At 40.5% G+C, this 21,164-nt stretch overlaps 2 protein-coding genes across 4 annotated transcripts in view; both read left to right on the top strand.

The window, feature by feature from the left end:
- LOC308246765 (gamma-secretase subunit APH-1B-like) overlaps positions 1-21,164 on the top strand; it is a 159,885-nt gene that overhangs the window by 79,099 nt on the left and 59,622 nt on the right. The window lies entirely within an intron of this gene.
- RAB8B (RAB8B, member RAS oncogene family) overlaps positions 1-21,164 on the top strand; it is a 64,969-nt gene that overhangs the window by 25,982 nt on the left and 17,823 nt on the right. The window contains exon 2 of the mRNA XM_080682942.1: positions 18,731-18,791. Within this exon, the coding sequence (XP_080539068.1) occupies positions 18,731-18,791 (61 nt within the window). The remainder of the gene's footprint in view (positions 1-18,730; positions 18,792-21,164) is intronic.

Genomic DNA, 21,164 nt, shown 5'->3' with positions numbered 1-21,164 from the left:
GTTTTTCTTCTGTCTTTTATGTTGTTTTTTCCTATGGTACAGCCTCAGAAATGGTATCAAACAACCCATTTTATTATCCCACAGAATGTCTCCTAATGAAGCAGTGTGATATATTAAAAAGAGCACTAGGTTTGGAGCCCCAATGCTGTCTACAGAACAGCCTACCAGCTGATCATATTTTAATTTTTATGATCATTTATAGTCATTTTCAATATAATTTCTCATTATAAACTGAGAATTGGAAGATAGAACTATACTTAGACAGAAAAAAAAGCATCCATCTTATATAGGAAGAAATTTACATGTATTTAGAAGGTGTCTTCCAGATGGCCAAGAAGTACATTTGACCACTGATGATACCCTGCATACCCTAAATTTTCCTATAGAATGAACAGCACGTTCCTTGGTGTAGGGTAAGTGTCACAATGCCTGTCTTGCCCCTTCACCTGGACTTCCCTACTGGGGCCTTATCCTGGTGGAGAAATTTACTTTGGTTCAACACAGACTTGTAGTGATGGAGTCTTCTAGTTTGAAAGATGCTAGGATGATCAGATCTCTTTCAGATTAATCTAGTATAAATTCTTTATGGAATGGCTCTACTAAGCATACTCAGAGGATTCAAAGAATTAATCCCTGACATTCAGGTCCACCCAGAGTGGACCCATTCCCTTTGTGATGTAGAGATGACCTAGAGCTAGGTTCAGCTTTCTGCACTCTGTTGGAAACTGGTTCCTCACAAATCCTTTGTAATCTGAGTTAGTACCTCCAGGGAGGGCTCTAAAAGGAAATTCCGCTTGAGTCACAGAATTCTCCTCCTTAGCTAATATCCCAGCTCGGCCACTTGCTAGCTTGTCATCTTGGACGAGTTAACCTCTTTAGTCTCAGGTTCTTTATTGGTGCAATGGGGATAATGATGACTATTTCCTAGGATTATACCTGATACATAGTAGGTACACCATAAATGGTAGCTCTTTAATAGATTTTCATCATGTTTATCAGACAAAGGACTTTGGAGCCTGGGACTCAAGACTCTACACCTGAACTACAGAGGTTTGCTGCACTCACTAGCCTTTGCTAATAATAGTTTAAAAGTGACGGCATTTTTAATATGACCATCCTTTTTAAGTGTGATGTTTGCTCATTTCGATTTTCATCTAGACATCAAAGCTCTTAGAGTTCAGAGAGAATTTCAAACTTTATTAAGACAATAGTTTATATACTGAAGTGCTGGGAGGGAATGTGAAGGTGGTACAATTGTGTGTACTTAAAGAAAAAAAACCCCTCTTAAATCTTAAGCCAAATTGATTTCTAAACAACAGTGAAAAATTGCTGTTACTATTTTTGCCATTTGTGATAGACAAATGCCACTTGTTTATTCCCAGCCTTTGGGGAGATAATTATATGCTTGCTTGTGGGAATAACAGAATTAAAGCAGGCAGTTTCTTATCTCAGAAAATCATGTTTTCTTTCCGTTCGTCATCTGTTGTTAGTTCGTGCTCCTGAAGAGATTCAAGTATGGTGTAGGATTTTCATGTTATGAAATTTTAGTGGCTGTTAGCCTAGGACAGTGGTCGGCAAACTCATTAGTCAACAGAGCCAAATATCAACAGTACAACGATTGAAATTTCTTTTGAGAGCCAAATTTTTTAAACTTAAACTTCTTCTAACGCCACTTCCTCAAAATAGACTCGCCCAGGCCGTGGTATTTTGTGGAAGAGCCACACTCAAGGGGCCAAAGAGCCGCATGTGGCTCGCGAGCCGCGGTTTGCCGACCACTGGCCTAGGAGCTCCCCAGGGCCCATAACTTTCCTTCTTTGTATTTCTTGGTGCCTAGTACAGGGTCAGGTCTATGTTGGCCTCAATACTTCTTGTGAAATTAAATACGAAAACTTGCTCTTTCATTAGTCAACTTGATTTTCATTAAGTGTGACTATATCTGACTAAGCTGAACCTCATTGCATCCTATGTGGTTGAGAAATCTGTAGCCGTTTCTTTTGCATAGCCCAAGTAAAGCTTGCCAGTTTCTATTTCTCAGTCAGTTCCTATTCTATCATTTGAGAATGGATTGTACTCACACAAAGGCTGAAGAATTGGTTGCTAAGTTAGTATCATAATCTATAAGCATGGACTTCTACCTTGAGACCTGCAAAGGCTTATCTGAAGTAGATTAAATATCAGTTTTTCTGAGTGTACAATTTTTTTCTGCTTTCTCCTGTCACTTTCAGAAGTTCATGCAAAGAACAGCAGCCCAATGGTTGTGATCCCTTCTATGCCCAAAAGGGCCAGTGACATTTTCCTTCACCCTCCTCATTTTGTTGACAGACCATCTGGGGTTAAAAATACACAGTCATCGTGTGTCATGTTTAACTTCTTTGCATCACTGTCATATGCATTTCCTGACCTAATGACTATACTCTCCAAATTGGGAACATAATGTTGTGACCACCAGATGTGGAAATCCTGCCCTGGGCTTGTCTGAGGACATCCTTGAACTGACAGTGTGTCTGTGAAATGATCATGTGAGTAGGTCATTCTGGTTTTATTTTTCTTATTAGTAATTGAGGATTACAGTTAGGGTGATAACAGTATACTTTTGCATCAGTTCAAAAACTGAGTAGATAAACTTAACATTGTAAAATACCACCTTTTTGACTGCAGAAGTAAAATTTTCAACTTGACGGTCATTTGTTTTGTTTAGTTATTTTCTCAGGTGTTTATGTATGGCAGTTTTCTGGCTCTACTCATCCCTCACACACTTAAGAGCCCAGAATTCTGTACCCCTGAGTTTACTTTTTAAATAATCTATATAGGTCTGCTGTTTCTCTTTTCTAATCCACATTGTAATATGGGTCCTTAGGACTAGAAAGATGAGTTAAAAATAGACAATGCAAATTATTCACCAAGGCCACATTTGCCCTTTGGGTGTGTGGGAATTCACCGTGAGCCTCAGCTGAGCAGCTTCCAAAGTCCAATGAGCTCACTTTATTAAAGCTTGCACTGTTGCCCTCTCCTGTTTTAAAACTGATTAGATTAATTGAATCTGACTAATAAATTATAGTATGGCAAACTCAGATTTATCTGTGTTAATTAGGGACGGGATAGCATGGAAAATACAGTCTGCAGATGATGCCTTTCCTCCTGGATTTGTGTCTGCAGATGCCACAAAGACACATCCTGTGAAAACAAGCCCACATTTCTTTATCTCTTTCTTTCTCTTCCCATATGTTCTTGTTCAGGTGACAGCCAATAAACCGGAACTGTAGGAATTAGAGAAAAAGGGAAAAATTTGTCCAAGCTATTTGGTAAATAATGGTTGAAGTCTTCAGTTAACAGAGGCTCTTTCAGATGGAGTGCGTGACCTGTTTGTTTGGTGTGCTTTATCAATGCTTTTTTCCCCATAGAAACAGCATTATACCCAACTAGAGGCCCGGTGCACGAAATTTGTGCACAGGTAGGGTCCCTAGGCCTGGCCGGGATCAGGGCCATTCAGGGCCTTCCTTCCCTCAGCTGCCTGCTGCCAGCTGGGGTCTTGTTTCATTCCACACCGCCCCCTGGTGGTCAGCGAACATTATAGCAAGTGGTCGAACTCCCAGTCAGTTGAACTCCCAAGGGGACAATTTGCATATTAGCCTTTTATTATATAGGGTGATAAGATTTTGCAAGTGCAGTCCCCCAAAGCTTCTTTAATCCAGAATTTGAAGTGTAATTATAGTACTATTTCAACTTTAACATGTGTAAAATTTTCTTCAAAATTGCTTACTGCAAAAATAATAGAAGACTAGGTGAAAATTTTAAGTCCATAATTTTGAAAATCATCTCACAATAACATACCCTAATATAACCACTTTACTGTTTCACATGTTGCTGGCCATATGCACATGTTTTCTACCTAGTTACAGAGAGAGTACACATTGTATTTTGCTTTTATAACATAAATTCTTTCTAAGTTTCTATATAACCTTGATATGATCAAGGGTTACTTTTCATAATATTCCTTCATGATGAAAAAGATGCAAGGCCTTCAGTGGCTACTCTAGCATTGAGAAATAAGGGGTAGGGATGTGTGTGTGTGTGTGTGGTGGGGGGGGTGGTATTTTCAAGGAAGTGTGTCTGTACTTACCTAAGAGAAGACATAGCTCTTGGGCACTCACTCCCAGGTACTCTGTTGAGGAAGTAAGGGTCACTGCCCTCCAGGACCCAAGGTCAGGTCAGAGACTTTCAAATGAGTCTTTTGTATCTTATATGTTTGGCAGTTGGAGCACTGCCTGCCTGATTATGGTGTTTTAAAAACATTTTGTATTTGTAGCTTTGTAAAACTTGCCTGAGAAAGACAGGTGCTAACAGTCATCCAGTGGTCCTTAACGTGCTTCTCCAGGCAGGACTCTTACCCACTGATGCTTCTCTCTCGCGCGCGTGCTATCTCTCTCTCTCTCTCTCCTTCCATCCATCCCTTTCTAAAATCAGCAAACATATCCTCAGGTGAGGGTTAAAAAAAGAAAAGAACTGTATGTCTTGAAGGAAGTGGGTAAAGGGAAACATAAGGTGAATAATTTTTCTATCCAAGATTGAGGGCTGGTTAGTAGAAATTGCATTAAGTTTCTTGCTTTAACACCTGAGGCCTCTATCTTGGTGTTGGGAGTGGATGGGGCAGGGATTTGAATAGTATGTTACACTTTGAACTTGGTTTTATAAAAACAAGCTGATAAAATATAACTTGAAATAATTTTTGCTCAATTTTGGAGAAATTATTTTGTGTGGCACTGGCTGATTTTCCAGTATCAGGATGGCTTTTTAAAAATGGTCTCTTGTCAATATTGTTCCCCAAGCCCCACAACCACTGGGATTTAGAATTAGGGCGAATAATGGTCCAATGTGAAGTCCACTATAGCATATTTTGACAACCCACTCATTTTATGCTTTGAATATAATTATTACTCATCCTTTGTGTATTTAAAGTGGCAGTTAGCTAGGGGACAATGGGGACGAAAGAAAATATGAAGTGTTAGAGCTCCTTCATTAGTAGGGATGGCATTTGTAAGTCTGAAACATATGTTAGAGAAAATCTTGGGTTTCCCAGCCCAGTTGTAACATTGTATTCAGTTTTACAAGGCAAGTGAAGGAAGTAGTTAGGCAGTGGAATTTTTTATCACCCTATAAAGTTAGAAAAATGTCTTAAATATTTAGAGGTGGATGACTATATATATGTGAGATGCATAATTGGCTTGTAGAAGTGTTAACTGTATACATGAAGGTTATAGAGTGCTGTCAACTTTAAACTTTTGTATTACAGGGAAATGTGTTTACAAATGAGGATGATGTTATCATTGGTAGACGTTTTTCATTTTTGATTGGGAAAAACTGTAATCAGTGTCATTTTTGTTGATTTTTGTCTCATTCTTTTACTTGCATATACTCGGTCTGTTTGCTTTAGCCCTCCTCATTGGCAGTAGCTTATTATCATTACCCATCTGTCACCCTGGCTGCAGTGAGCTGTATGTGCTGCTTACTTTTACTACACTTTTTGTGGCATTGATGTTGCTGCTGATCAAGAAAAGCCTTTTTGCTAACTAGATTCTGAGCACTGTGAATTTGCAGTTATATTTATTTTATTATCTCTGATGACTTTTATCTAGACAAAGTCAGTGGAAGAGAAGGATGGGAAGAGGTGAGGTGGGTATTGCAGGAGAATCTGACTAGATGAGTCTTCTCTTAGGCCTCAAGTAATTTGTTACAGACACCCCATCCCACCCTAAAAAAGTTGATTTGTATTAACTGAGTGAGGAAAACTGCTAATTTTTAGTTTGCACCACTAATAAGCTGAAATCTTTCTAAAGACGTGATTTGGAAATTTTCCTGGAAAATAATGATTGTAGCCAGAGTTTGTTTCAGCCCTCGTTGCTAACTTTAAACTTTTGTTATGGGAAAACCCATATATATTTTACACTGGTAACAATCTTTTTTTTTTTTTTTCCTCTTTTAAGAACTCATTCTCAAAGGGAAACATATATATCACTTGTTTTTAGTTAGTTGCCCCATGTAGTATTGTTACTTAGTTCTATTACTTTATAATTTTCTTTCCTTTTTTAGTTTTCACTTACCTCCAGATGAATGGAAAACATGATACATGGTCATACTTGGAAGGATCTAGCAGATCAGTTTCACTGCATTTTTGGTGCAACATCATTGGAATGTGGTTGTAATTTTTTTCCGGTGATAATTTCAGTGATTTGGCAGTATGGTTTTCCCATAACAATAGTATATAAATTCAGAGATTTGCCTTTTTATCGTCATCTTTTGAATAACCGCAATATTCCCTTCACCCTTAACTAAAACAGTGTACTTTGACCCTCAATTGTCAAAGTACAAACAAGGAAATTCCAGCTTTAGGAAGGTGGTAGTGACTCATACTGGAGGGGTTTGCCTGCTGTAAAGGTACACCTTCTCAGAAACAGTAGGTGGAGCAGAGGAGATGCACGTGGTTTCATTTAGGAGCAGTTTTTTTTTTTAAGTATATATTTTTTTAATAAATCTTTATTGTTCAGATTATTACAGGTGTTCCTCTTTTTTTTCCCCCATAGCTCCCCTCCACCTGATTCCCCACCCCACCCCACCCCATGCCCTTACCCTCCGCCACTGTCTTCATCCATAGGTGTAAGATTTTTGTCCAATCTCTTCCTGCACCCCTCACACCCCCTTCCCCCCGAGAATTGTCAGTCCACTCCCTTTCTATGTCCCTGATTCTATTATATTCACCAGTCCATTCTGTTCTTCACATTTTTTATTCACTTGATTTTTAGATTCACTTGTTGGTAGGGATGTATTTGATGTCATTTTGTTGTTCATAATTTTTATCTTTACCTTTTTATTCTTCTTCCTCTTCTTAGAGAATATCCTTCAGCGTTTCATGTAATCCTGGTTTGGTGGTGATGAACTCCTTTAGCTTTTTCTTGTCTGTGAAGCTCTTTATCTGACCTTCAACTCTGAATGATAGCTTTGCTGGGTAGAGTAATCTTGGTTGTAGGTTCTTGCTGTTCATCACTTTGAATATTTCTTGCCACTCCCTTCTGGCCTGCATAGTTTCTGTTGAGAAATCAGCTGACAGTCGTATGGGTACTCCCTTGTAGGTAACTAACTGTTTTTCTCTTGCTGCTTTCAAGATTCTCTCTTTGTCTTTTGCCCTTGGCATTTTAATTATGATGTGTCCTGGTGTGGTCCTCTTTGGATTCCTCTTGTATGGGGTTCTGTGCACTTCCTGGACTTGTAAGTCTATTTCTTTCACCAGGTAGGGAAAGTTTTCTGTCATTATTTCTTCCAATAGGTTTTCAATATTTTGCTCTCTCTCTTCTTCTGGCACCCCAAAAATTCAGATGTTGGTATGCTTAAAGTTGTCCCAGAGGCTCCTTACACTATCTTCATATTTTTGTATCTTTTTTCTTTTTGTTTTTCTGGTTGGGTGTTTGTTTTTTTTCCCCTCATATTTCAGATCTTTGGTTTGATTCTTGGGGTCCTTTGATCTATGGTTGAATTTCTGTATATTCTTTATTTCAGACAGTGTATGCTTAATTTCTGACTGGTCCTTTTCCATTTTTTTGGCATTCTCATTAAGGTCCTTGAAGGTCTCACTAAGCTCCTCAGAGGTCTCATCAAGTTTCTCGGCGGTTTTTAGAAGATTCTTGAGTAACCTTATAAATGTGGTTCTGAACTCTATGTCGTCCAGTAGTTTGCTTTCCTCCATTTCTTTCATTCATGACATGTTTCTTTGTCTCTGCATTTTGCTGCTTCCCTGTGTTGATGGAGTGGCTTTGTGTGGTAGGTGACCTATAGGGGCCAGTAGCTCAGCCTCCCCAATCACCTGAGGTGGACACTCTTGGTACACCCCTTTGTGGGCTGAGTGCAAAGTCTTGGTGTAGTTAAGCCTTGATTGCTGTTGGTACACTGGAAGGAATTGACCTCCAGGCCAATTGGCTGTGAGGACCCACTGTGTCTATAATGGAAGAACTGCTGCGCTGGAGACACGCTTATGGTGCAGGACTTGTTTCAGTGGGGCTTTGGTGCTCACTGAGTCTGCCTCTTGAATGTGTCACTTATGGATGTGAGGAGTTGAAATCTGGTGTTTCACACTGACCACTAAGTACACTGGCTTCTGGATTTTCAATGGGGTGCAGGTCAGCTACTGTCTGAGGCCACCCAGCAGGAGCTACAGCGAGAACTACAGTTTTCTTCTCTTTGCTTGGGGTTTGGAGGTTTTGGAGCTGTCTGACCCGGGCTGCAAGTTTGCTATGTTAAGCTGCGATAGGGCAGGCCATTCATATGCTAAAGCTGCTGCTTGGAGCTTGGGTGGGTTTGTAGGTTGTGCAGGGTGGGGTCTCAGGGTGTCACTAGGCTAGGGCATGGCAAACAGCGATGGCTGCCAGTAAGCGGGCTCTGCATCTCCGACCGCATCCCCGCATCCCACGCCCCAGCACAGTAAACAATTATTCCTGCACGCAGCACTGCAAGCAAGCCTCCCTCACTTTCCGACCCGATGGGAGACAGTCCAGCTTCTCCCTGTAGGAGTCTGGGTCCCCCGCGTCTCCCCAGAAACTGGAGTTCGGAGTAATCGGGATCTTGTCTCCTTTCGGGTTGAAAAAAGCAGCGCTCCCAGTCGCCCGCCGCCAGCCCGATTCGCGCACCTCCGTACCTCAGCTTTTCAGCGCTTGTGCACGTCTCAATGCTCTTTTCTCTTTCCTTCTAGTTGTAGAACTTCCACTCAGCCAGCTTTCCCATGGTTCTGGGTGATAGACATTTTGTCTTTTAGTTGTAGTTTTGAAATTGTTGTGCGAGGCAGCAGTTTAGGTGTTTACCTACGCCGCCATCTTGGATCCTCCGTAACCAAAAAAGCAGTTTGGTTCTTGAGATGCTCATGAATTAATAACAGGAAAGAAATGGAAATCTCAGAGGCATTCTGAATCTTTATTCTTCAAGAAATTTTAGTTAATAAATTAGGCTCTTTATGAAAAGACTAGAGGCCCAGTGCATGAAAATTCATGCACTGGAGGGGGTGTCCCTCAGCCTGGCCTGCCCCCTCTCACAGTCTGGGAGCCCTCAGAGGCGGGAGGTGACCCAGGCGATCAGGGGAAGGTGACACCCCCATCATACCTCTGCTGCTGCCACTGCAGGCAGTGCAAACCTCTGCTGGCCCTGGTTACCTGAACCTTGGGCTGGACCTGGGCAGCTGGGCAGCCGCCATCAGCAGCTTGCCTGTTCCCCAGCCAGCCCTACTTGCCTGAGTCTCAGTCAGTGGGGGGGTGCAGGAGGACCCGAGGCCCCCAGTGGGGCTGAGGGGACTCCGGCAGCAGGAGCGTGTAGCAGCCAGCCCTGGCTGAGGAATGGAGGATACTCTTAACGACATGAGTTATAACTTCCAATTTGTTGGACACCATAGTCAGGCTTCAGCTTTGGGGGAAGGAGGAAGAGAGGGATGGGCAGCTCATTGGAGGAGCCTGGGCAAGCTGTCAGTCAGTGGGGGGTGCAGGAGGACCTGAGGCCCCCAGTGGGGCTGAAGGGACTCCGGTGGCAGGTGCACAGTGCAGCCGGCCGCACCCCGCCCCCCCCCCCCCCCCGTGGGTGCCTCCATCTTTGTGACAGCGTGATAGTCAATTTGCATATTGCCTCTTTATTATATAGGATTTTATTGATGGTAAAACATCCTTTCTTTGAGAACATTTAGAATCTACATTTTGACAACTTCAAGCACATTGCTACTTCCAGATTGAGTAACACTTAAAGCACATTTCATTTTGAAAGTGCAAGATTTGCAAAAGAGACTTGTCATGCATTCTTTTGCCCATTCTCAGATGGGGAGCTGAATCCTGGGTAATCTTTGCTGGCTCTATAATCAGATTTAAAATTCTCAATGCTTCCTAAGATTGTAGCTGTGTTATTACATTTCCTTTGCTATTTCTGTTTTTCTCTCTTGATATTTTGGTAGTCCTAGCATTTTAGAAACTTTTATTTGTGATTCAAAACATAGTTATATTTTAGTAGTTTTTCAGTATATAATGATTTGCCATTTTGCCCTTTTATTTTCCCAAATACATTTAAAGTGTTAATTAAATCTTTATATTTAAATCTTTAAACCCTTGGAGACTCTCAAATATAGGCATTACTTAAAACTATTCTTAACTGTACTATTTTTGTATCTGTCATGCATATGTTTATGGCTCAACTAAAAATTAGTAAATCCTTCCTAATTTCCTGAATTAGTTTGAGTTTGTTATCTTTTGTTAGTGTGATTAGATTTTATAAGTACAGTTATATTATAAAGAATGCCAAGAGTTTAATTTAATTCAGTAACAATTAGAGTGTTCTAAGAGTGTCAAGATGTGCAGCTTTTTCAGCAGGAAGTGGTGATATGTGTCACTTGATTTACACCATAAATGGGGCTTAGCATATCACTTCCTAGTTACAGAATGGAAGAGCCAAAGAAATCTGAAAAATTCTAGTCTTCTTTCTGTCTTCTTTTTTTAAAAAGTCAGGTGTCTTTTTTAAGGACAAGTTATATTCAAAGATCACTTGTTAGTCCACTTTTAAAAAAAATTCCCCTGTCCAATTTTGGATTTAACAAAACTAACATATTTGGCTGCCAGTGATCATTTCAAACTGTTGTTAAAGTGTCTTTTAAACTTACTTTTAAAATGTTTTCCCTTCTAAACTTTAGACTTTCTAATTTCTAAACAAACAAACAAAAAATAGATTGTAAATTTGAATATAAATAAAACAAAAAATTAAATGGTTCTAACTATATGCCACAAAATTGGTACTTGGGAGAAAATATGCTTTTATGAACTTACAAAAATGGGTATTTGCCAAAGAGCAATGTCTTGAACTCTTTTTTTTTTTTCAACCTAAGTAACATTCTTACCTTTATTTCTTAAATTTGCATACTTTCTCCAAGACCTTAATTTATTTTTTTTAAAAAAATATATATTAAAGCTTCAATCTATGACTCATATTTTTTTCTTATTTCAGGAATCTCTTTTTCTAATTAGAGATTTTAGCTAATTACCCCAAAGTCACTACTCTAAAATTTCATTAATCTCCAATTTAAAAGTCCACACAAAAAAGCATAAGCAAAATGTGGGTGTTGAAGTTTCAAAACTGGCAGAATCCATCTATATTATCTTTATCATCTATATATTCTATATATATAAAAGCCTAAGTAACCATTCGACTGTTCAATTAGTAACTATGACGAGCACTGACTACCAGGCGGCAGATGCTCAATGCATAAGCATGGAAACATGGAACAGACTGATCAATCTCAGAGCGAAGGGGGAGGAGGGAGGACGGAAAGAGATTAACCAAAGATCTTACATGCATACTAGAGGCCCAGTGCATGGATTCCTGCACCAGTGGGGTCCCTCGGCCTGGCCTGTGGGGATTGGGCCAAAACCAGCAGTCTGACACCCCCTGAGGGGTCCCAGATTTTGAGAGGGCGCAAGCCAGGCACAGGGACCCCATCGGTGCACTAATCCATTCATCGGGCCTCTAGTTAATAATAAAAATCTAAGTAAGGAAGTGAACATACCATTTCTTAAAGTGGGTTTTAATATTTAGGAAACTTTTTTCTGTTTCTGGGATATCTCTGAAATGTAAATAGAAAGACCACATAACCCACATTTGGATAGCCTGGGGTCACAGATATTGTTTCCAAATGTCCTTTTGAAACAAAGTACATGTTTTAATTGTAAAAGTGCAGTGTTAACTTTCTGCTTCTTAATGTAGGTCAAAGGGGATCAATAACCCAGGTTTTTTCTTTGTTGATGTTAAACCCAGCATTGGAATCTTGCATAATTGTCATTCACTGGGAGGCTAAATATCCCAGAAATCTGAATTCTTTTTTCGTGTCTCTCCTGACTGCATCCAAATTGGATTTTTAAAAGAATTTCAGTGGTAACAAGATATTTAAAACCTCAGTTGAAGGTCCCTGCTATTTCTCCACCCCTGACTTTCCTGGGTCAGGCAGCAGACTTTCCCTGGAGTAAGCCCAGCAAGTACACAGGCAAGAGACAGAGCTGTGTGTGTGCTGCACTACCCACAGGGCAAAAATGCAGCAAGTCACAGCTTATGCTGAAGGTCAGGACAACTGGCTGGCCCCAGAGACTTAGTCTTAAGGCCAGGAAAAGTCCTTCCTACTCTTTCCCACACTGCAGCAATGGTATCCTTTCATTCATTCACAAACCCCAGGGAAACCTCCCTATTCTCCTGGACAGAAAAGGTTAGATTATTAATATCTGTTGGCTAATTTGACTTTAGTGTAAAATAATTTTGTGAATCTGTTCCCTTTCCATGTTAAATTATTATCTAATTTGTGGAATAAAAGGTGGCCCAATACTGGTCATTCCAAGTTCCTTTTCCCCGTTAGGTCTGTTAGCTGTGGGGCTGAGTCTGGTTCAAAGTTTCTTTCCCTATGTCCTGCTGGTCAAGCCCTCCCTCCAGTTGCACCACAGATTTCTGAGAAATATCTGATAAGCTGTCTTTTCATAAGTGCTGACTTCATATCCTTCACTAGAGCCTCACTACCTGGTCTCTGCCAGCTCTTGTTCCTGTGAATCACCTGGACAATGCACAGGCCTCAAGTCCGTCTTTATCTTCTCCTCAGAGGGGCAGGCAGAGTCCCCCTCCCCCACTCCCTTGTCCCGGCTCTCTCCTTCCAGCCTTTGGAATGAAAAATCAGAATTCCTTTGTTCCCCAACCAGAGTGCCACTCCCAACAGTGACCAAATGTGTCTTCTTCCTGTTGCCCTTGGCCCAAATGGAAGCGCCTATTCCTCCAGGCAGGGAAGGAAATGGCCCTGAACCACTGCTTAGAATCTGAGTAGCCAGCACTTCTTGCTCTAGCACCAGCCCTTTCTCTGCCCCCTTGTTTTCTGAATTTGATCCAGTCTTGCTCTTGATCACAGGCCCTCTTTAAATGGAACAAAGGCGGGAGGTAGTGCCTGCTCTACCTCCCCAATAAATCTAGAAGGTGCCTTTCATCTCTAAAATTTGGTTTGATTTTTCTACCAGGAGTGAATGAGTGCCTCCATACCTCATTTTTCTAGATAAGTAATCATTGCTTTTTAAAAATTATGAACAATTCCAAGTATCTATACTAATAAAAGCCTAGGTGGCCCTCATGCCCTCACATCATCACAAGATGGCTGTCCCACATGCTGTCACAAGATGGCCGCCCCCACGTTGTCACAAGATGGCCGCCCCCACGTTGTCACAAGATGGCTGCCCCCACGTTGTCACAAGATGGTCAGCAGGGGAGAACAGTTGGGGGCAACTGGGCCGGCAGGGGAGGGCAGTTGGGGGTGACTGGGCCGGCAGGGGAGGGCAGTTGGGGGCGACCGAGCCGGCAGGGGAGCAGTTAGGCGCCAATCAGGCCGGCAGGCGAGCGGTTAGGGGGTGATCAGGCTGGCAGGCAGAAGCAGTTAGGGGCAATCAGGCAGGCAGGCAGGCAGGCGAGTGGTTAGGAGCCAGCAGTCCCAGATTGTGAGGGGGATGTCCTACTAAACTGGCAGTCAGACATCCCCCGAGGGGTCCCGGATTGGAGAGAGTGCAGGCTGGGCTGAGGGACACCACCCCTTCCCCCAATGCATGAATTTCATGCACCGGGCCTTTAGTACATAATATAAAACATTTCCACATCCATGTACCACCATGTAGTTTTAGAAATAATTACAGAGTTGAAGTGCCTTCCTAATCCCTCCTCTTCCATTTCTCTCCGAAGGTAATGGTTATCTGGGTTTTGTTGATAATCATTCTCATGCATATTTTTATATTTAAATTACATCTGGGTATATATAAAAATGATACATACTGTTGGCTAGCTGGGAAAGCTGCATGCAGCCTGGTGGCTCATGGGTTGTTCATGAGTTGAGATGACTCAGGGTCATGATTTTGAACATGAATTATTGTATGATATGTTGCCAGAAGACAGTGATGCTTTCTAAAAGGCGATTGAGAACGGAAGGGCATTTTGACCCACAATGTAATGCCCTTCAAAGCTATGTTTTTTTGAAGTTATATAGTCCTTTTAAATGGGAAAAAAAAATCGCTCCCTTACTGCAGGATAGGCTGTAATGTAGCTCTTGCTGCTGTTGATATGACAGCTCCTCCTTTGCAGTCTAATCATTTGGGGCTGGAGCACAAGCCAGGCCTTTGGGACTGTGGGCTCGAGGACTCTCCTGGGAGTGATCACTGTTTAACCACAGAGATGTCGTCTTTGCTATTGGGTTGCTCATTGTCCTTCTTTTATCTTCATATTTTCTGCTTTGTGGCTGAAGACTAGGCGAAATTACTTTCCGAGAAGTACTCTAGTTATCATGAAATTTAATGACATTCATGGTAGTAGGGATAGCTGTTATGATTTGTCTGTTTCATATGGCTATGAATATAAAGTATTAATTAGATAGATTTGAATATTATTCTAACAGATATTATGACTGATTCAACAGCTTTTCTGCTCTCCTAATTTTAGTAGCCTGTGGATCTGGAGGAGTGACCCAGCTCTGGGGAATGGGACTTGATTAATCTAAATTTAGGATAGGTTTTGATTAATTTAATCTTGCTAACTGACTAGGCAGTGATTGGTTCAGGAACCCAGCCTTAGTCCCCAGAACGTGACATGCCCATGGTTATAAATCTGGTTATAAATCCAACAATGAGACTTGAAGGAAAGGTCACTGGAGGCTTTGGGGAAACAGTTTTCACTTTTAAGCAAGAGACACAGGAAGATGATCTCTTTTCTTCTTGGTATTGCTGTTGTGGTCAGGAACTGCTATCAGTCAGAGGATGCAGTTGATACTCCCAGGAGGGTGTAGCCAAAGGAGATGCAGAGAAATGAGCCGGAACTACTAGATCGAGCCATCTCCAAACTCCAACTCACCACTGGGCTTGTTATATGAGTCAACAAATTACCTTAAGATAGTTTGATTTGCCGTTTCTGTTGCAGCAGAAAGCATCCTAATTGATATAATTGTCTTATTATTCTTATGAGTGGTTATTTTTTTAATCTTGGAGTAGCCTCAGAAAGTTATTTTTTCCTTTAAAAAGTAAAGTGATTATTAATCTACTATATATTCTACTGATATTGTTGTCGAACTAAGTGCAATATAAAGATCTTCATTTTTTTACTGTAGTAAGATTTCTCAGCATCCTTACTCTTGTTACTGTAGTATACTAAGAACACTTTGGACTTCCATGGTTTTCCTAGCTCTCGCCACACTTAGTAGAATTTAACCTTTCTGCAATGTCGTAAGCATATTTAACCTTTCACTTTGTATCTACTGTATGCATGTTTCTCTGTGCAACCTGGCTGGCAGAGAGGATGGAGCTCTTGCTTGATGTGAGACCAATTCAGAGCATGTTAATAAGCCAAATAACAGGGTTGAATTACTGGCCAAAGGCTGGCCTGGAAGAAGCGATGGACATGGCTGAGTAGACAGCTGAGGAAGGAGGGAGGGAGAGAGGAACTGCATGGGTGAAGAGGCATCCTCAGAGAAGGCTGCTCAGTGAGGTGGCCACGCACATGCCAAGGAGAGGACGGGTGCAGGCCCCTGGGAGGAACAGAGGCCTAAGGGAGAGAGGCTCAGAGGCAGTGTTGGGAGAGCCGTGTATCCAGTGGAATAGGCTGCGTTGCCAGGCTGAGGAAGCTGGAAGTTGGATCCACAGCCTCTTAAATAGTGAGGTGGCATTACCTCAGGGATTGCTGAAAGTGACTCTCACTGTGTCAGGCAGGGGAGTGAGACCAGGGAGACAGGTGGGCACAGCATCCTGGGAAGCTAGTATTATAATCTGTGCGTGACGTGACAAGATCTGCAGGATAATAGAATCTGGATGTGTAATATCTTACACTTATATTGAGTTTCAGAGTTCCCATAGCACAGTCATACACATCATCTAATTTACCTGTTAGATCCTCTCAATCTCTTTTAAGGATGAGGAGGATATAGAGATTCAGAGCAATTAATCAACCTCCAAAAAGTTGTTAATGACAGGCCCTAACCGACAGTCTGGGTCTTTTAACTTCCAGGTTCTGTGCTTTTCAATAATAATATAAACAACATTTTCCATTTTTAGTGGAATTCAAGTTGTGTTGATTTGACTGTGCTCTACAGCATTTGTCTATCAACTGGCTCCCGACAGGCGCATAAACAAAAGCTAAATACCAGTTCACAACTCTTACAAACATTGAAAACCGCTGAATAGTGAAAAGATGGTTAAGTTTCCCAGATAATGGTAAAACCTTCTCAGATAACGGAAAGGTAATCCCTCTAACAAATACAAAAAACAAAAGGCTAGGTCAGTAGAAAGTTTCCTAAATGTTTTAAATGAATGGAGAGTAACTGAGACTTTAAGGGAGCTTCAAAATGGCTTTGTTGAATGAAGGTGGAAAAGTTGCCCATGACTCCCAACTACAGGCAAAAACAACATTGGAAGAACAGGAGTTATCATCTCAATGAACCAGAATAAGGAAAGTAGTCATATGAACAGGCATTTGATATACATCATCTCTTATTTAAACTGTGAATGAACTATTAAATGATGGAATGTTGGATAGTAGCCTTCCAATTGAGAAAGTTAATTTTCCAGCTATACAGTCTATATTTTAAAAGTCATGTATTTTTTTTCTTTTTTATTATGGTTTAAACACACACACACACACACAAAATTTATCATTTTAACCACATTTGTAAGTGTATAGTTCAGTAGTGTACAGTTCAGTAAATACAGTCGCATTGTTGTCAAACAAGTCTTTAGAGAGTTTTCATCTTTTGCAAATCCTAAAGTATGCCCATTGAACACTGCTCTCTTTTCCCCCTCCCTGCATTGCCTGGGAACTACCATCCTATTTTCTGTTTCTATGAATTCGGAAAATTATTAATTTCTTAAAATGTTAATATCAAGAAACATTCATTGAATACCTGTTGGGCACTGTTCTTAATGTCTGGACCAAAAAAACCATAAAGGATAGCTGAGAATTCCTAGAGGGTCTTTGTTACACTGAACTCGGAGATGTATGAAAAGATAAATCACAATAAAAATCAGTGTGTATTAAATCTTAAATGAATGAGGGCCACAGTAAAATCTGTGTGATGCTAACAATAATATGTATACGGTTTTGCTAAGTGTTGCTCCTGCCACTGCTGACCCTGCAATAGTGAGGTACCCAGAGGAAACATGAGCCAGATAACCTGGGATATTGGGTCTCAGATTGTACTTGCTAACAGTAACAGTGGTTATTAGTGAGGGAAGCAAATATTGAGAAGCTGCCCTACTAGATTAGCTTGGGTGTGATAGTTGTCTATTTCAAGATACACAAGAACACCTAAAACGGGTCCCCCGGGGGGAAAGTGCCACACGAAGAAGGGGAAAACCCGCTTGGTTTAAGCCTAGGTATTATATGAAGCTGGAGCTGGCAAGTGGCCTTTTGGGGTGCTCTCGATGTTGATATATAGAAATGTTGTGGTAGCATAGCCATTGAGGGCTCTCCCCACCGCCTAGATAACTACTGTTAATACTTAAGTCAATTTAGAGGATACATAATTGACATGTGTGGTTTTTAAATGTCTTGGAAACCACTTTACATGGTTCGGTATAGAATGCAAAAGAATAGGAAATTTTAAAATAATGCTTGAGTAGCCAGATGATGAGAGTTTAGCAAACTGCATCCGAGTTGTATTCACTAACAGGTCCTATTAGAGAAAGAGTGGCAGCTTGTTCCTGGCAGAGCATGCTGATAATTATCCAGGATTTTGTGGTGCTTTGTAGTTGAAACTGCTTAATAAGTATTGAGCCGCCATAGTGGGGAAGAAATAGGTGAGGGAGGGTTTGAACTTGGAGTGACCACCTGAGCCCCAAATGACTTTCCCATGCTACCTGGCAGGCTCAGTTGAGTGCTTCTTAACTTTGGCTTTGTGTTAGAATTAATTACTTAGAGAGCTTTGAAAATTATTAGTGCACAGACCTTACCCTTGGCCATTTAAGTCAGAATCTCAGAATTTTGGGAAGGGAGCAGGCCTAATTATAAGGGGTTTTTGTTGTCTTTTAAAGTTTCCCAAGTAATTCTAAAGTGCAGCCAGGGTTAAAACTATTTTAGTTATTTCAGCTCAGTAAGATGCAGGGAACATTTATTAAAATGTATGTAAAATACTTATTAACTGTATAAAATAAATATACAGGCTTTCCCATCCCTGCCCTCAAATAGACAGGGTTTTCGTTTGTTTGTTTGTTTGTTTTGGGGGGTTTTGTTTTGCTTTTTGCTTAGCCAGTTGCAGATTCTAAAGAAACAACTGGAAGGAGATGAGGAAGACATTGTGAAGAGGTCCCATGGCTGTCTTTAGGGACAGACCGAGCATGGGGGGTAGGAAACATTGTTTATATGTATTTCAGGAAGTAGACAATATGGCATGTTCTCAATCTATCCAAATTATGTAACTTTGAGGGATGTCATCCATTTATGTCAAAATAATGACACATATAAAACGTTGCATTTTACATGTGTAGGAATTCTTTGCAGAGTAATTCCTTTCCTCAGCCTGTATTCAGAGGAAACATACCATTCACACCCTCTTCTGTATTCACATTTTCCAGGGCGTTGGAGAACTTTTTTTTTTTTTTCAATAGAAATCTTTGTTCTTTTTCTAATAAGACTTGGATTATATTTGAAGAAATTTAGCATGTCTTTCTTTTTCTGGCAGGAATTGATTTTAAAATCAGAACGATAGAACTTGATGGAAAGAAAATTAAGCTTCAGATATGGTAAGTAAATATATATATATATATACTATATATACACATAAGTGTTTCTACTTTAGTTAGGAATTGAATGTGGGAATTAAATGTGCATTGTGATAAGTGAGAGCTATTCTGTGATAGCTAAAACATCTTTTCTTTGTCAGAACCAAGGGGAAATGGGTAAGCATTCAAAGGTCTCTCCACCAAGAGTGGGAAGGTAAGGAATGATATCCTCACTAACTCACAGCCAGAAGAGATCTGAGAACTCATTCTTCCCAAATGCTAATTTTATCGGGGAGGAAACTAAATTCTAGAGTGTACATTACTTCTTCACTGTAGTTGTTGCAGCTGTGAAATCAGATAAAGCTTAGTAGTCAAGTGGTAGGAACCCTAAACAGGAAGTGTAGACCTAGGTTCTTGCCAGGACTACTTCTAAATTGAGGACGTGGGGTCAGTTGCTTCCCTTCTTAGGGCCTACTTTTCTTCATTTGTAAACTGACTGATTAAACTAATGATATCTGAGTTCCCCTCCAGCTCTGATATTTTATCATTTATTTGTATATGTCTTCTCATTAAATTAAAAAAAAAATGAGGAACACTAGACTAGCAATAGGGAGAAAAAAGGCATACTTTTCATCTCTCATGTTGCAATATGCAAGGCAAAGGTCTCCTAAGACCACCCAAATCTGACTGGTTTATTCCTGAAGAATCTTTCAAACTACAGTGAATAAATATGGTTCTTCCAGATTGCCAGGTTGAATATTTTATACTTGAACTCAGAAACTCCTCATAGATTTATTTTTTTAACCTCCTATAAGCTGGTTTAATTTCTTTCAGTACAGGGCCTTCCATGGTGAGCCATATAGAATTGGAGCCTTGGGAAAGGTTCTTGATTCGTGCTGGTCTATTGTGTGATGATGACAGTAGCAGCACAGACTATACAGGGCAAAATAGTAAAGCAATAGATATGAACTTATTTTTTAGGCTGATTTTCATCCTTGAATCTCAGGATGGGAATAGAATGAGAGCACTGTATTGAAATATACTAGCACCTCTTTTACAAAGGAGGAAACTAGGATTTAGAGTGGTTAGTGATAAAGCTCTGACAACAACCCAAATCTTCCGGAGCATCGTGTCAGTTTTATAATATTAACATAGTAGTTCCCAGTATCTGTCATTGGGAAACATTGCGAAGGTTACCACAGGTTACCCTTTTCATCTATCGGTATTTAGTAAGAAGCCAAATATTTTAAACATATAAAACAGTGTTTTAGGGAGAAAGTAAAGAGAATTTCTGATTCTGTGCTTATGGTCCTGATCATCACAATAGGGAGTGTTTCTAGGCGCCTGTGGGTGATCAGCTAATTAGAGTTTAATATAACATCAGGGCACTGCTTATGGATACTCTCAGCAGCAAATGGTCTCTATTTAGTCTTCACAACCTGCACTTAATATGGAAGGGTTTCCCCTCCAGCCTCACTGCAGAGCTGGTTCTAAATCAAGTAGTATGTTAGAATCAATAATGTGTTGGTCTGCTCAAAGGTGCTTGGCTTGTATTTTCCTTATGACTTCTTTGTCACATGCCAAACAAGTGCCCTGTATAGCTAATTCTGATCAGTGACAGAAGGGTTGGATAAGATGACTGAGGTGAAGCCTGGCCCTGCATTAAACAGCCGAGATGTAGGTGGCTTGAGTCTCATTCAAGGGTATGAGCTGGTTAATGGCAGAACTGGGACCACAGCCCACCCCAGCCCATTTCTTCGACTGCAGAATAAGGATGCTGGTAATAACACACACTGGGCTGTGGTGGGCATCATCTGAGACTATCTTCTAAGCTTTACATAAATATTAAGGGATTTATTAATGTTTTTAGTTTATTAATTTCCCTTGGGCCTTCTTCTCTTGTTTGGGTTTGGTATGCATTAGATTTCTAGTGTATTTTCACAAGTGCCTCTTTCTTCCCTACAGTTAAATTGTACAATTTAGTTCGTCTTAGTAGCACAGGGAGTGAATTAGTTCTGCTGGTAAGGAGCAAATTTAGGAGTATTGACTTTCCCAGATACCAAGTAAATTTGATCTGCTTTATAGGGACTTACTTCAATAAATGCAATTGGAAACATTTGTGTTTTTTAGAATGTATTCTAATGGTATGCCATCAGCTAAAAAGCAAGAATGTATGAAAGCTTATGTAACTTTGCAATGTTGTTCATATTGGAAAGTCTTTGGAAACATTGTCAACCATTATGTGTTAAACTCCAGGTTCCCGTTTAATTACGGGCTCCATTGCTGAGAAAGTTCTCGAGGAGACCCATTTTAGTGTGCTTGGCTGAGCAGAATTTACACAGTAGTAAGTCCAGCCCAGTTGCTTTCTTTGTACAGAAATCAGACTTTCACTCA

Source organism: Plecotus auritus (assembly GCF_963455305.1).
Source record: "Plecotus auritus genome assembly, chromosome: 1".
Classification (NCBI taxonomy): Eukaryota; Metazoa; Chordata; class Mammalia; order Chiroptera; family Vespertilionidae; genus Plecotus; species Plecotus auritus.
Note: the sequence above shows the minus strand (reverse complement) of the source record. Positions and strands in the feature narration are given on the sequence as shown.